Source organism: Schistocerca cancellata, chromosome 9, assembly GCF_023864275.1.
Source record: "Schistocerca cancellata isolate TAMUIC-IGC-003103 chromosome 9, iqSchCanc2.1, whole genome shotgun sequence".
Classification (NCBI taxonomy): domain Eukaryota; kingdom Metazoa; phylum Arthropoda; class Insecta; order Orthoptera; family Acrididae; genus Schistocerca; species Schistocerca cancellata.
In genome coordinates this window covers 2731206-2748655 of record NC_064634.1, presented here as the reverse complement: position 1 = coordinate 2748655, position 17450 = coordinate 2731206, and the positions used below count along the sequence as shown (strand labels likewise).

At 40.1% G+C, this 17450-nt stretch overlaps 1 protein-coding gene across 1 annotated transcript in view; it reads right to left on the bottom strand.

Annotated features, from left to right (window-relative positions):
• Nucleotides 1-1401: 1401 nt before the first annotated feature.
• The window catches only part of LOC126100545 (UDP-glycosyltransferase UGT5-like), a 120151-nt gene continuing 104102 nt past the window's right edge, over nucleotides 1402-17450 (bottom strand). The window contains exon 6 of the mRNA XM_049911163.1: nucleotides 1402-1788. Coding sequence (XP_049767120.1) covers nucleotides 1479-1788 — 310 coding nt within the window. The 3' untranslated portion in view covers nucleotides 1402-1478. The remainder of the gene's footprint in view (nucleotides 1789-17450) is intronic.

Below are 17450 nucleotides of genomic sequence, written 5' to 3'. Positions count from 1 at the left end.
ACAACCCTTGTATCCTCTCCTGGAGCGAGCTGTCCCACAACTATTATAACTAGCCCTTGATATCCTCGACAGATAGACTGGGGTAGAATTGAGGTCCAATATAGCCCCACACATGTTCTAGCAGAGACAGATCTGGGGACGTTACTGGCCACGGATGTACCTCAGCCTCACAGAGATAGGTTGTAGACACCCTGCCTCCACATGTTTTACATGTGGAGGCAGGGTGTCCGTACCCTCAATCACTACCAGGCGTGGCCTGAAGTCATACCAGGTGCCCCCCCCCTCCCAATCCGAGCCTCTCAAAAACAGTGGGAGAAAGGGACCTGTCCGTACATCGTGACATATCCGTTGACATGTAGCTGGATAGTGAGCGGGATGGTAGCGTGGTTTGATAGACCGTGTAACCCACACAAGTGTGGAAGAGTTATAAGGGGTCCTTGGTCCCTTATTCAGCGTTATTGTGAACTTGTACATGTAACGAATGTGCGCAGACATCCATTATCGTAATCTAGGAAGCGACAGTACTGTGTGGTTAATGTTGTTGTTCAGTTGTTAAAATTGTGGGAGAGAAATCAGTCAGGCAATGACAAAAACGACAGCTGAAGAAATAACCGGTTACCGTGAGCAGACCGTAAGGAAAGAGTAATAATTACACGAACTGGCGAGGAAGTGTGTTGTCTGTTTACCATGAATATAAAATAGAGTTGTGGAGCAGAATATAAATTAAAGTTATAGCAGTGTTTGGATCAACCACGATACCTGCTGTTAGACTGTCATGTCGACTGGATCACGCCGTTGGACAGGTGTGTGCATTAGCAGAGCGGCATATGCCAATTAATATTTGAATTTGTTTGGTGTATGTGGAGATTAAGAGTGGGTAAATATTTAATGTCTTTTATCTGGTGTGCAAAAGGAATATATATCTCTCTAATTTGAAAACTTAACAATGTCTCTAACTGTGTTGCAACCTATAATTCAATCAATAGTCGTATGGAACCATGATACTATTGAAACACCTCTGTCGTCAGGCCAGTTATCACTAGCCATTAGGCACGATAATAAACACAAAATGTCGGCTACTTTCATACATTTGGCAATCAAAAATCAGCAGTATTACAGAGTCCATAAATATTCTGTGGAAGCATGATAGTGAAAGATACAGTATTCTGTGGTTTTGTCACTGGCATGAATGGCTTCAGAGTATTTGGTGACGAAGGAAATTTTGACTGCGTTGCCTTCAGACGCTGTCTATATGTAGGGTATGAATGGCTGCAAAAATTGGCTGTGGATCATGATTGAAGGCATCAGTGTTGCTTAAGTGGGTGGGTGGATCATCAGGGATAACAAGTGGGCGAGATTTTACAGTCGTGAGTTGAGTAATCATTGTTAGATCCTATATTTGTAGAAACACGTTTTATTAGGTTGACTGGGAAGTGTTCGTATTACTTATATGCAATATATAAATAATAAGACAACTATCAGTCCCTCTTGTTGGACTTGGTGCTGGTCCTCTCAGGTTTGGATCCGCCAGCAGTCCCCTTCAGTAGCCGCAGTCCGGCCCTGAACGCCGCCCTGGTGACGAGGAGAGCCAGCAGTGCTGCGGCGAGCAGCGCCGCGACGACATCTAGCAGGAAGTACTGGTACCAGGCGAGGTCCAGCGCCGCGGACCTGAGGTGTGGCGCCCCCTGGTGCCTCATCACGTACTCTGTCCAGTAGACAGCCTCGTCCAGCGGCTCCACCGGGCGGTCGTTGAAGATGCGGGACAGCCGCTGGGCGTTCTCTCGGTACCTGCACGCCGTGCATCAACAGGTAGAGAAACTACAGGTCTTGAAATTAACTACAGCTATTGTTACTGGAATATAGATGATTTACATAACAGAATATTTATACTTCAGTAGGCATCACATACAGACAGTAAATCATACACTGTTGTCACTAACGGCTGTACTCCTCCAGAGAAAGGATGCTTACGCTTGTATACAAATTATGTTTCTATATTTACGTATGTTGTATACTTTCAGGTTACTGACCTTTGGTTAGTATGTCCCAGTCTTCAGCTGCCCCTTCTATTCAGCTCCTGTATATCCCCACACAGTGGCCTATTAACTATTAATGGACGCCGTAACAGACGTATGATTTATCAACCCCTTATCCTGGTATGTGGTGCAAAAGACCTTTCTTCATGCATTCATTCTCATAGCTCTTCATTTGATACCTATCGAGTTAATTTTCAATATTGCCAAAGCCACAGCCGCAGAGACTATTGGATATGCCAGCCACAGCAGGAGTTACTCTCTACACATACAATGTACTTTAGTTTTGGTTTGCATAGCTTGTACGGAGAAGTGAATTGTGTCTGTGTAATTAATTGTGTTCACTAGTGTATACTAACTTATTCGACGGTTTTGCATAAGTTTTACTGCATATATATATATATATATATATATATATATATATATATATATATATATATATATATATGCAGTAAAACTTATGCAAAACCGTCGAATAAGTTAGTATACATATAGTATATATATATATATATATATATATATATATATATATATATATATATGGGGACTGTTTGATTGGGCAGTATCTGCCACCTAGGCCATTAAATGGCAGGGGCTATTACAATTTTCTCGCCAGAGCATTGCCAGAATAGCTGGAAGACGTCCTGCTCCCTACAAGAGAACCCATGTGGTTCCAACATGACGGGACTCCGGCACATTTCAGTCATCGTGTGCTTCGATTTCTAGACCGACGGTTCCCCGAAACGTGAATTGGCAGAGGTGGTCCTGTACCATGGACTGCTCGATATCCAGATATGACCCCTCTGTACTTCTTTGTGTGGTGAGAGATGCGCAACCTTGTTTACGCAACTCCGGTTGCATCAGAAGAGGATCTGTTTGGCAGGATAGTAGCAGCAGCAGGAACAATTCAGGATACTACTGGGGTTTTTGCCCATGTCAGACAGAACATGATCCAATGGTGTATCTTTGTTTACGTGTCAATGGAGGCATTTTTGAAAATCTACTGTAATAGAAATTGGGTTATGTTAATGTGTTGTCTCTTGGTTTAATTAATTTGCCGCCAGAGAAATCTTCCTCTACTGGTTTAAATACTCTTCATAGGAAAAAATGACATCAGGGAAAAATATTTGCTTTGATGTCCCCTACAACCTCACAGAGTTTGTCGGTTTAAATACTTTTCATCCTGTATATTAAAGTCCGGGAACACTTTCAGTTATTTTTTGGACAAGAACAAAACATTGTACAGATATCACACATATGTCATTTTGAAGAGAAACCCTGAAAGTTTTTTTTTTCATGTTTATCGCCACAGTGTAGTTTAGTGATTTGCCGATAATCAGCGCTAGTCGCAACTTGGCGAGTTCAGATGCGGAGTGAGCTTTCTGTGTGTTGGAGTTCGACAACAACAAGTGTGCTACAGCTGTTCAACGGATGTTTAGAACCAAGTACGGTAAGAAGCCACCAACAAGGAAGGCCATCCCCCACTGGCACAACAAAGTCGATACGACGGGTTGCTTGTGCCCGGCAAAAAGAAGCGGACGTCCCAGTGTGAGTGAAGTGAATATGGAACGTGTACAAGAGACATACGTAAGGAATCCAAATAAACTGCCAGGAAGTTTCGAATCCAAAGAAACTGGTGTGTTGTGCATCCCATGACCTCGAAATGGTTCCAATGACAGTGTGGAAGGTCCTGCGACAGAAGCTGTCTGTGAAACCATTCAAATTGGAGCTAGTGGAGAAGCTCAATGACGACGACATAGACAAGCGTTTTGAGTTTTATTCGCAGTTGCAACAATTGAATGAGGATGAGGATGGCATTGTCGATCGCTTAATTTACAGCTATGAAGCCACTTTTCACACTAAGGGGAAAGTGAACAGGCATAATTGTTGAATCTGGCGTACGAAGCATCCACACGAATGCATTGAATTTGAGCGTGATTCCCCAAAGGTAAATGTTTTTTGCGCCTTCTCACGTCGAAAACTGTATGGTCCATTCTTCTTCCCAGAGAGCATTGTCACTGGATATTCCTACTTGGACATATTCCAGCAATGGCTTATGCCCCAAATGAAATCGGACTCTCCGTTCATCTTTCAGCAAGATGGGGCCCCACTCCATTCTCATCATGAAGTTCGTAGGTACTTGAAAACGGAGCTGTCGCATAGACGGATCGGCCGTGCTACAGAAGGGGACAGCTGTTTCAAGAAATTGCCGCCCCGATTACCAGATCTCACTCTGTGTGACTTTTTTCTGTGGGGACACATTAAAGATCAGGTGTGTGTACCGCCTCTACCACGTGATGTAGCAGAGCTCCGGGAGAGAATACAGGAAGCTACTGCCACAGTCGACGATGCCATGCTGGGACGCGTACGGCAAGAATTCGATTATTGTATTGACATCTGCCGGGTCACTCATGGTTCGCACATCGAATGTTTGTAAAAAAAAGTTTCAGAGTTTCTTTTCAAAATGCAATATGTATGACATCAGTACAATGTTTAATTCTTATGCAATAAATAATTGGAAGTGTTCCCGGACTTTACGTGCCCCATATATATCGTGACGTAACAAAGTATCATACAAACACGTTGCATACGTCCAACTGACAATATGTCAATGGCAGATAGAGAAATCTCGAAGACTAAATGTAGAATTAGTTTGCCAAGGAAGAAGAATGATAAGACGTTGGCTACTGAATTTTGATGGGGAAATCAGTAAGATATTATCTGGAACTGTAGGTGAAGACGATGCCTCTTATTTTAAGGCAAACATCGATATGTTACAGGGACAATACAAACAGCTGTTGTGGTTAACGAGAGAGCATTCACAATAGAAAAAGCGACGCTAACAAGTTTCAATCGGACATTACCTTCCATAGCGAGAAGTAAAAGGCTCTGTCAGCATGTAAGTAAAATTCTATGTACCGACTTGACAGAAAATCCTAGGAAGTTCTGGTCTTACGTTAAGTCAGTAAGTGGCTCGAAACAGCATATCCAGACACTCCGGGATGATGATGGCATTGAAACAGAGGATGACACGCGTAAAGCTGAAATACTAAACACCTTTTTCCAAAGCTGTTTCACAGAGGAAGACCGCACTGCAGTTCCTTCTCACAAACGAAAAAATGGCTGACATCGAAATAAGTGTCCAAGGAATAGAAAAGCAACTGGAATCACTCAACAGAGGAAAGTCCACTGCACCTGACGGGATACCAATTCGATTCTACACAGACTACGCGAAAGAACTTGCCCCCCTTCAAACAGCCGTGTACCGCAAGTCTCTAGAGGAACGGAAGGTTCCAAATGATTGGAAAAGAGCACAGGTAGTCCCAGTATTCAAGAATGGTCGTCGAGCAGATGCGCAAAACTATAGACCTATATCGCTGACGTCGATATGTTGTAGAATTGTAGAACATGTTTTTTGCTCGAGTATCATGTCGTTTTTGGAAACCCAGAATCTACTATGTAGGAATCAACATGGATTCCGGAAACAGCGATCGTGTGAGACCCAACTCGCTTGATTTGTTCATGAGACCCAGAAAATATTAGATACAGGCTACCAGGTAGATGCCATTTTCCTTGACTTCCGGAAGGCGTTCGATACAGTTCCGCACTGTCGCCTGATAAACAAAGTAAGAGCCTACGGAATATCAGACCAGCTGTGTGGCTGGATTGAAGAGATTTTAGCAAACAGAACACAGCATGTTGTTATCAATGGAGAGATGTCTACAGACGTTAAAATAACTTCTGGCGTGCCACAGGGGAGTGTTATGGGACCATTGCTTTTCACAATATATATAAATGACCTAGTAGATAGTGTCGGAAGTTCCATGCGGCTTTTCGTGGATGATGCTGTAGTATACAGAGAAGTTGCAGCATTAGAAAATTGTAGCGAAATGCAGGAAGATCTGCAGCGGATAGGCACTTGCTGCAGGGAGTGGCAACTGACCCTTAACATAGACAAATGTAATGTATTGCGAATACATAGAAAGAAGAATCCTTTATTGTATGATTACATGATAGAGGAACAAACACTGGTAGCAGTTACTTCTGTAAAATATCTGGGAGTATGCGTGCGGAACGATTTGAAGTGGAATGGTCATATAAAATTAATTGTTGGTAAGGTTGGTACCAGGTTGAGATTCATTGGGTGAGTCCTTAGAAAATGTAGTTCATCAACAAAGGAGGTGGCTTACAAAACACTCGTTCGACCTATACTTGAGTATTGCTCATCAGTGTGGGATCCGTACCAGATCGGGTTGACGGAGGAGATAGAGAAGATCCAAAGAAGAGCGGCGCGTTTCGTCACAGGGTTATTTGGTAACCGTGATAGCGTTACGCAGATGTTTAACAAACTCAAGTGGCAGACTGCAAGAGAGGCGCTCTGCATCGCGGTGTAGCTTGCTCGCCAGGTTTCGAGAGGGTGCATTTCTGGATGAGGTATCTAATATATTGCTTCCCCCTACCTATACCTCCCGAGGAGATCACGAATGTAAAATTAGAGATATTAGAGCGCGCACGGAGGCTTTCAGACAGTCGTTCTTCCCGCGAACGATACGCGACTGGAACAGGAAAGGGAGGTAATGACAGTGACACGTAAAGTGCCCTCCGCCACACACCGTTGGGTGGCTTGCGGAGTATAAATGTAGATGTAGATGTAGATGAAATACAGTCCAAGAATTGCGCTGTTAGAAACTAACAGAAAGCTGTTATATTGATAACCATTAATGAGCAGCTAATTTAGCTTCCATGTGTCTTTAATGAGCTTGATTGGTAGTATGATTTGATGAATACAGCAACTGTAAATGTGCAGAAAGGTATTCTGGAACCGCACAGAAGTAATCCTGTGCAAGGAGTCAAATATTTGGAGCTAATAAAAGATGACATTGAACCTAAGAGATTCCCAGTGGGATGTATGGTCAATAAACGATATTCACTGCTTAAAGTAATAGATCTTGATGTATTCATTGCTGGTAATATTTTAAGTTGCACAATAAATATTCCCATTGTAGACAGCAGTGCCTTTGAAACGTATTAAATATGGCCACTTCCTGTTGAAGTCTGTGCAAGGAAACATTTATTTATATATATAACCTCGGAGATGGAAATGCTATTAATAGATGATGCTAAAAGACAATATGTAAAGCTGAGTAATGACCAGTTACTACGAGAAAAGACAGATCAAAGTCACAGAGTATAGAAGCAGACATTTGTTCTTTTGTCTCCATACGATCACAAGATGTGCGAAGCAAAGATGTTACAGTCTGTTACGCAGACACCCAAAGATTTTACTCGGAAGTGTTTAGTGATAAATGAAAGAATCTGGAAACAGATAAGGCGTAATGAGTGGTTATTTGTAGCACCAGAAGATGATTAGTTTAGATTAGCACTTGTTCCATAGATCACGAATACGACACTTCGTAATGATGTGGAATGTGTCAGGTTAATAAAAGAAGTCTGTGCAAGATATTACAATACACAAAATATTACATGACAGTTAATATTTACTACTTTTTTGTGTGGGGGTGAGGAAATTACCTACTTCCTATATCCAAAAATTCATCTAATGAGTAGCAGGAGTTGCCATTTAGAAATTCTTTTAATTTCCTTTTAAGTGCTATATGGCTATCTGTCAGACTTTTGATGCTATTAGGTATGTGACCAAAGACTTGTGGCAGCACAATTTATCCCCTTCTGAGCAGTGAAGATCACCCTTTCTCTTAGTGTTGTGGCCATGTACACTGCTATTACTTTTGAATTCGTTGAGATTGTTGATAACAAATTTCATAAGTGAATATATATGTTGTGAGGCTACAGTGAAGATCCCTAGCTCTTTAAATAAGTGATCTTGGATGAGCTCCAGCAATTATTCTGATTACACGCTTTTGTGAAATGAACACTCTTTTACTCAATGATGAGTTACCCCAGAATATGATGCCATAAGAAAGCAGAGAATGAAAATAGGCGTGGTAAGCTAAATTACTGAGATGTATATCGCCAAAATTTGCAATAAACCCTAATAGCATAAGTAGCTGAACTCAAACATTTCAGCAGATCCTCAGTGTGTTTTTTCCTGTTCAACCCCTCATCAATGCATACACCTAGAAATTTTGAATATTCTACCTTAGCTACCGATTTCTGATCGAAGTCTATATTTATTAATGGTGTCATTCCATTTACTGTATGGAACTGTATATACTGTGTTTTGTCAAAGTTTAATGAGAGCCCATTTGCAGAGAACCACTTAATGATTTTCTGAAAAACATGTTCAAAATTTTATTAGTTAATTCTTGTCTGTTGGGTGTGATAGCTATACTTGCATCATCGGCAAAAAGTACCAGCTTTGCATCTTCGTGCATATAGAATGGCAAGTCATTAATATATATTAAGACCAGCAGAGGACCCACGACAGAACCTTGCGGCACCTCATTCTTGATTGTTCCCCAGTTTAACAAATCACAAGATCTTCGCATATTATGTGAACTGCTTATTTCAACTTTATGCACTCTTCCAGTTAGGTATGATTTAAACAATTTGAGCGCTGTCCCATTTATACCATACTACTTGAGCTTATCTAGAAGTATTCCATGATTTACACAATCAAAAGCCTTTGAGAGATCACAAAAAATCCCAATGGGTGACTTCTGGTTACTCAGAGCATTTAATATTTCATTAGTGAAAGTATATATAGCATTTTCCGTTGAAAAACCTTTCTGGAAACCAAACCGACATTTTGTTAAAAAAAATGGCTGTGAGCACTTTGGGACTAAACTGCTGTGATCATCAGTTCCCTAGAACTTAGAACTACTTAAACCTAACTAACCTAAGGACACCACACACATCCATGCCCGAAGCAGGATTCGAACCTGCAACCGTAGCGGTCGCCCGGTTCCAGACTGTAGCGCCTAGAACCGTTCTGTCACTTCAGCCGGCTTTTGTTAAAACTTTATTTTTACAAAGGCGTGAAGCTACTGTACAATACATTACTTTTTCAGGAATTTTGGATAAGGCAGTCAGAAGAGAGATTGGGTGGTAGTTGTTCACATCAGACGTATCCCTTTTTTTATGCAGTGGTTTAACAATTGCATACTTCAGTCTATCTGGGAAAGTACCCTGCTTCAGAGAGCTATTACATATGTGGCTAAGAATCCCACTTATCTCTTGGGAACAACCTTTTACTATCCTGCTGGAAATGCCATCAATTCCATGTGAGCTTTTATTCTTGAGAGAGTTTATTATCTTCCTAAAATCAGGAGAGGTGGGTGGAATTTCAGTTGTATCAAATTGTATAGATAAGGCCTCTTCCATTAACTGCCTTGCTTCTTCTAATGAACATTTAGATACTATTTTTTCTACAACATTTAAAAAGTGATTATTCAAAATGTTTTCGACTTCCAACTTGTTGTTTGTCAAGTTTCCATTCGCTTTGGTGGTAATACCGTCATTCTGTACTCTTGGTTGCCCTGTCTCCCTTGAAATAATGTTCCAAGTTGTTTTCATTTTGTTATCAGAGGTATTAATCTCAGACACGAAGCACATGCTTCTGGAGTTTTTAATAACCTTTCTTAATGTAGCACAGTAGTTTTTATAATATTTGGCTGTTTCTGGGTCATTACCTTTTCTTGTTGATAGATAAAGTTCCCTTTTGTGGTTACAAGATATTTTTATTACTTTAGTAAACCAAGGCTTTTGCATGGTTTCTTACAATTAGATTTCACTACTGTCTTGGGGAAACAGTTTTCAAATTCTCTTACAAATGTATCGTGAAATAAGTTATATTTTAAATTAGCATCGGGTCCCTTGTACACCTCATCCCAGTCTAATTACGGAAGATTTTCCCTAAAATTTCTAATTGTTGAGTCATTAATTGAATGCACAACTTTGGAGGGTAGTTTTGAATTACTGAATCGAGCAATGTCATATACTGTAACTAGCTGAGCACAATGATCAGAAAGGCCATTCTCAACAGGACAAGATTCATGTTTTTAAACTTACCTTGGTCTATAAAAGTGTTATCTATCAATGTGCTGCTGTCCTTTACTACCCGAGTAGGAAAATCAATGATAGATGTCAGATTCAAAGAACCGAGTAAGACTTCCATGTCATTGTTCGTATTACACTCTTTCAGTGAATCAACATTGAAGTGCCCACAAATAATAATTTGCTTTCCCGTATCTGAGAGGTCTTACATTGTTATGCAGTGATAGTGAACCCACTGATGTAGTTATTTGTGGTAAGGCAAACTGAAATTTCTGGGTAAGTGTAGAGAATATGGCGCCCAATAACTGATATAAGCAGAAACTATTATTAGAAGAAACATAACAAATAATGATGTAGTTCCAAGCTTGAAAATGTATACCTGTATAAGTATATTGTTAACCGAGAAAACAGGAATATAATTGAATGCACTTTGAATTTACTTGATGAGCATGTGAAAAGACAGATGACTTAAATGCAGCAGTTCATAAATTGGACGAGTTGTACAATGACATTTGGTATGATCGAAGGACTGCTTTCAGTGGGTTTTCATTAAGTTGTGTGCCCATTTGGAGTTACATGGGGTTAAGTATAGTAATTCTGAACGTAATTCTGTGTATTTCTCGACAGATTAAATGTTGTAGAGATTTGACGTTTTCAGGCTTTCCCGACCGATCTGTACAAATTCACTTCTCGCGTTTGCCCTACTGTGCAAATTCCACAATGTTTCGTCGATACAACTGTTCAACGTCTTAACGGGGTGGCAGAAGCTGTTTTAGCAATTTCATCTTTGGCGCTGTCGATATCATCGTTTACTATTGTACCTTAAACGTACTTTAAACGTAATTTTAAGTACTATAGTACAGCCAGTTTAAACATGCGCTCTAGGCTATGACTGTACTGCCTGACGCTTCGGTGGTTAAAGACTAAGTTAAATCTGAGCAGTGCGTTGTATAGAGCCATGAATCGTAAGTTTCTGTTTCTTCTATTTTAATTCAATGGCAGTCATTGCTGGGTTCCAGGTGGCGCTTAGTTGGATGCCTACATCCAGTTGATAAGATGGTCCGCCTTACGGATATGTACGGCCTCCTTAAGAACCCAGTCCCAGGAAGATGACGCTGGGGATAAAATTTCAGTCTTCTCCTAAAACATACAATGCCCAGTGTCCAGGCAATGCTCCGCTATCATCTACATCTACGTCTACATTTATACTCCGAAAGCCACCCAACGGTGTGTGGCGGAGGGCACTTTACGTGCCACTGTCATTACCTCCCTTTCCTGTTCCAGTCGCGTATCGTTCGCGGGAAGAACGACTTCCGGACAGCCTCCGTGCGCGCTCGAATCTCTCTAATTTTACATTCGTGATCTCCTCGGGAGGTATGAGTAGGGGGAAGCAATATATTCGACACCCCATCCACAAACGGACCCTCTCGCAATCTGGACAGCAAGCTACACCGCGATGCAGAGCGCCTCTCTTGCAGTCTGCCACTCGAGTTTGCTAAACATCTCCGTAACGCTATCACGGTTACCAAATAACCATGTGACGAAACGCGCCGCTCTTCTTTGGATCTTCTCTATCTCCTCTGTCAACCCGACCTGGTACGGATCCCACACTGATGAGTAATACTCGAGTATAGGTCGAACGTGTGTTTTGTAAGCCACCTCCTTTGTTGATGAACTACATTTTCTAAGGACTCTCCCAATGAATCTCAACCTGGCACCCACCTTACCAACAATTAATTTTATATGACCATTCCACTTCAAATCGTTCCGCACGCATACTCCCAGATATTTTACAGAAGTAACTGCTACCAGTGTTTGTTCCGCTGTCATATAATCATACAATAAAGGATCCTTCTTTCTATGTATTCGCAATACATTACATTTGTCTATGTTAAGGGTCCGTTGCCATTCACTGCACCAAGTGCCTATCCGCTGCAGATCTTCCTGCATTTCGCTGCAATTTTCTAATGCTGCAACTTCTCTGTATACTACAACATCATCCACGAAAATCCGCATGGAACTTCCGACACTATCTACTACGTCATTTATATATATATATTGTAAAAAGCAATGTTCCCATAACACTCCCCTATGGCACGCCAGAGGTTACTTTAACGTCTGTAGACGTCTCTCCATTGAGAATGTTCTGTTTGCTAAAAACTCTTCAATCGAGCCACACAGCTGGTCTTATATTCCGTCTCTCCATTGAGAACAACATGCTGTGTTCTGTTTGCTAAAAACTCTTCAATCCAGCCACACAGCTGGTCTTATATTCCGTCTCTCCATTGAGAACAACATGCTGTGTTCTGTTTGCTAAAACCTCTTCAATCCAGCCACACAGCTGGTCTGATATTCCGTAGGCTCTTACTTTGTTTATTAGGCAACAGCGCGGAACTGTATCCAACGCCTTCCGGAAGTCGAGGAAAATGGCATCTACCTGGGATCCTGTATCTAATATTTTCTGGGTCTCATGAACAAATAAAGCGAGTTGGGTCTCACTCGATCGCTGTTTCCGGAACCCATGTTGATTCCTACAGAGTAGATTCTGGGTTTCCAGAAATGACATGATACGCGAGCAAAAAACATGTTGTAAAATTCTACAGCAGATCGATGTCAGAGATATAAGGCTATAGTTTTGCGCATCTGCTCGACGACTCCTCTTGAAAACTGGTGTATCAGGTTGGCCCAGGCGTGTATGACGACTGTGTTCAACACAACGCTCTTGCACGGTTCCGCATGTCTGCCCAATACAAGATTTTCGACAGTAGCATGGTCTCTTGTAAACGCCACGTTTCATAAAGCCAGAATTTTCTTTGATTGAACGCAACAAATTCCTCAATTTTTCTGGTGGTCGACAAGCACACTACGTGTCGTGTCTCTTGAGGATTTTTCTATTCTTAAAGATATATCGCCAAAGTAGGGCAAAAACTCAGTTGCAATGTGTGCCTCCGTACTTCATTAACATCCCTGCTTGGAACGGAATCCATGGCATATCTGTCTGTCAAAATATCTGTCTTGTTGGAACACCGTCCTTAGCTGCTGTAGCTCACCAGGCAGACTGTCGGTATCTGAGACCACACGCGGTCCACATACCAAAGAGCACAAGAAACTGCTGCGCTGGGCAGCTTGTGGCCTGCAGATATAACTGCGTGTGAGCTGCTTTGCGGTAGGCACTATGTCCCAGTGTAACGTCCACTTTTCTTCTAACCGTGACATCCAGGAATGGAAAGATACCATCTTTTTCCACTTCCATGATGAACTGTATGTTCGGTTGGAGCGAGTTGAAATTCGGGGGAAACTTGACAAGAAAAGACATTATGATTATAGTTGCTTTCTTCAAATGTATGCATTAAAAGAAGCAGCATATTTGTGAAGTGTTCATGATAAAATGATATTGTTTGTGACAAAAAAGAGATCATGATGTGTTTACCATAAAGGTTGCTTTGTGCAAACAAGAATTAAAAGAAATAGAAACCATCATGTATTCCTTATAAAATATTTGTTTTGTGCAAATATGTGTATTACAAATGGTGTATTCATAAAGTGTTTGTGAGAAAGTGGTGACGTATATGGTCCTCGATAAGTAGAATATTATCATGTGTGTATAGTAAGCGAGATGCTTTGTTCAAAAGTATGCATAGTAAAGAAATTGCGTACGTGAATATAAAGAGTCATGTTGAAAGGAATATGTGATTAATTGTGTCCATAGGATAAATATTTCACAGGATTGATGGTGAACTGAAGAAGTGAATGTGTATGGTAAAATACATAAGTATAAATGAAGGAAGAGAACTGCTTGCAAAGGAAAAATGTAAATAAAGTAAAAGTTCATGAGGCACATACTAACACAGCTCAGAGAAAATTTTGTTTCTTACACGCTCATTGAGTCTTAGTTATTTTCCCACCGAGTTTCCCTGTCTGAAAACATTTCCGCCTTGTATCCTCAGGCATCAGGGCTATGATTTGGACGAGCCACTCCACTACTATAGACAGTATGAGCTACCAACCGGATCCACTCACAGGATACTACAGAATGTTGCACATGTCCAAAAGGCCTGAAACACCAGAAAGTTTAATATTGACTAAATGATGGTAGGAGGGTGATTTCAGAACCAGATTTTAAACTGTAAGGCATTTGCAGACACAGATGTGAACGCTGACCACGATTTATTCCTTATGAATTACTAATTAAAATTGAAGAGATTGCAAAACCATAGGAAATTAGGGGTATGACACCAGAAATAATGAAAGAAGTAGAGATTGTTGAGAGTTTCGAAGGGAGCATTACACAAAGATGTACTGTAACTGGGGAAAGGAATAGAGTGGAAGACGAACGATAGAGAAATAGTAAGGCAGTAGAGCATCATTACATTACATTAATACTTGTTCCATAGATCAAGAATTATACATTCTGTAATGATGTGGAACATGTCAGTTTTTAATAAGTTTTTTTACACAATATGATTTTTTTTACAGTTACTAGTTCATATTTATTGAGTAGAAGGAGTTTTATTCAGATATTCTTTTAATTTGTTTTTGAATGTTGGTTGGCTGACTGTCATACATTAAACGCTAGTTGTTAAATGACCAAAGACTTTTGTGGCAGCAAAATTCACCCCTTTCGATGCTAAAGTCAGATTTAACCCACGATAGTGAAGTTCAGCCTTTCTTCTAGTGTTGTAGCTAAGTACTTTGCTATTATTTTAGAATTAGTATCGATTATTAATAACAAATTTCATAAGTGAATATATGTGTTCTGATGGTACTGTGAATATCCATAGTTTCTGAAATAAGAGTCTGCAAAGTGATCTTGCGTGGTTTTCTATTATTATTCAGATCACACACTTTTGTGCAATGAATAGTTTTTCTCTTAATGATGAATTACCCTTAAATATGATGCCATATGAAAGCAGTGAATGAAAATAGGCACAGTAGGCTAATTTACTGCTATTTTTATCGCCAAAGTCGCAATAATCCTAATAGCATAAGTAGCTGTGAATTCAGCAGATCATCAATGTGTTTCTTCCAATTCAATTTATAATCAGTCCCCACACTCAAAAATTTTGAATATTGTTGCTTAGCAACATGCTTGTTTCAAAAGTATAAATTTGTCAATGGTGTTATGTCATCTAAGGTACAGAACTGTTTATACTGTGTTTTCTCAAAATTTAGTGAGTGTCGATTTGCAGAGAATCACTTAATAATTTTCTTAAAGACATTATCTTCAATATCCTCAGCTAATTCCTGTTTGTTGGGGATGACTACTATACTTGTATCAACAGCAAAAAACAACTAGCTTTACATCTTCTTCAATATAGAGTGGAAAGTCATCAATTGTATATTAAGAACAATATGGGACCCAAGACTGACCTCAGTGGGACACCATACCTCCTGAGTTAGAGGACTCTGCTAATTCTTGCAGACTATTAGTACTGTTAATTTCAACCTTCTGCACTCTTTAGTGAAATATGAATTAAACCGTTTGTGCACTGTCCCACTCATACCACTACACTTAAGCTTATATAGAAGAATTTCATGGTCATGATCAGATATTCATACCATTTATATTTGATTAGTGAAAACATATATAGCATTTTCTGTTGTAAAGACTTTCTGGAAACCGAACTGACGACATGTTACTACTTCATTTTTACAAATATGTAAAGCTACTCTGGGATACATTACTTTTTCAAGAATTTTGGATAGAATTGTCAGATGCGAGATTGGGCGATAGTTGTACCACCTGATCTATCTCCTTTTTTGTGCAATGGTTTAACAATAGCAAATTTCACTCTATCCAGAAAAATGCTCTGTTTCAGTGAGCTACTACATATGTGGCTCAGAATCCTACTTGTCTGTTGAGAACAAGCTTTTAGTGCTCTGTTGGAAAGCTTTTACTTTTGAGTGAATTTATTGTTTTCCTAATTTCAGTAGGAGAGGTGTGTTGAATTTCAGTTTTATCAGATTGCATATACAGCAGTTTTATTAGGTTGCATAGACAGCCTTGCATACTAACGCACAGCTGGATCCCATTTTCTCCTCAACAATTAAAAATGATTATGAAAAATATTTTCTACTTCTGACAAACTTTTCATTGAGTCTGATAGAAATACAGTCTCCCTGTGCTCTCGGTTGCCCTGTTTCCTTTTTAACAATATTCCAAATAGTTTTCATTTTATTATTGGAGGTGCTAATCCCAGACACAGAGCACATATTTCTGAACTTTTTAATAACTTTTCTCAATACAGTGCAGTAGTTTTTACAATGTATGACTGTTTCGGGATCATTATTCCTTCTAGCTACAAGATATATTTCCCTTTTCTGTTTACAAGATAGTTTTATCCTTTTAGTAAGACAAACGTCTTTGTCATTTGTGGCCTATAGTGGTTAAGAACCTCTAAATCTATGAGATGCTGTGGAAGATGTAATAAGTTCCGACGACGCAGTCTCCGCCGCAATGTGTCTCGAAGTAACACATGATGTATTTTTACCAGTGGTGCTGTAAAATACTTACCGAAAATAATTGCATCTGCTGCGTGTCTATGCCTCGTTATCCCTCAATTAATTGCAAAGAAAGTGAATTGGGGAACTTTTTATGAGGCAAATCTTAGGCATCCTGAAGTAGTGTGGAACTCATGACAAAGATAGGTGTGCAAGTTAACAAATTTGCAATGTCCAAAGGTATGAAAAATATAATACGATGTTTCTAATAGACGACATAGATATGATTTTCAGTTATGGATAAATACAAAGCGTGAGATCAAACCTTTTAACATCTCCACCGGACATTGTATTTCAAAGACATTTCAAAATATTACAAGGCTCGGAAACATGATCTTGTGAGACAGTCTCTTGGTAAGTCACTTGTATTTACCAATGGTTAAATGAGAAGCGTGTAGCGATTATGACGTGTTTCAGCTAGGTCAAAAAAGGGAAAAAAGGCATAACACTCACAATGGTAACTACAAATGCAAAACGCAACGCGAAAAGGAACACAGTTCTGCATAAACTTAAAGCACGTGTGAATTACAATCATACTAATATTAACAGAATACTCGTCACTTGCTGAGATCTCATCGTATTGATGACTGTTGTCGTTTGAATGCACCCATCTCGAAAATACGTCAGTTCCATGTTCTACTAGGAACCAGTATGCTTTGTGCAGAGCTCCAAGAAGTTCCAACAGAAACGTAAGTGTCCAGCACACTGATTGGCTGTCACGAGTCAAAGCTTCTGCGTACGTCCCAGAGATAACTCGCAATTGATATGCAAAGATGCACTGCTCTAACAGACAGAGTCCACTGGGAGCGGATCGTCTTTGTGTCGATAACTTACTTACGCATGGCAAGCGAGTATGCGACATGAACATTCTCGAGTGAAATCGGGTGTCCTTCAAGCTTAGGAAAACTTGGAAACGAGGTACTGAATGTAGTACGAGCGTGG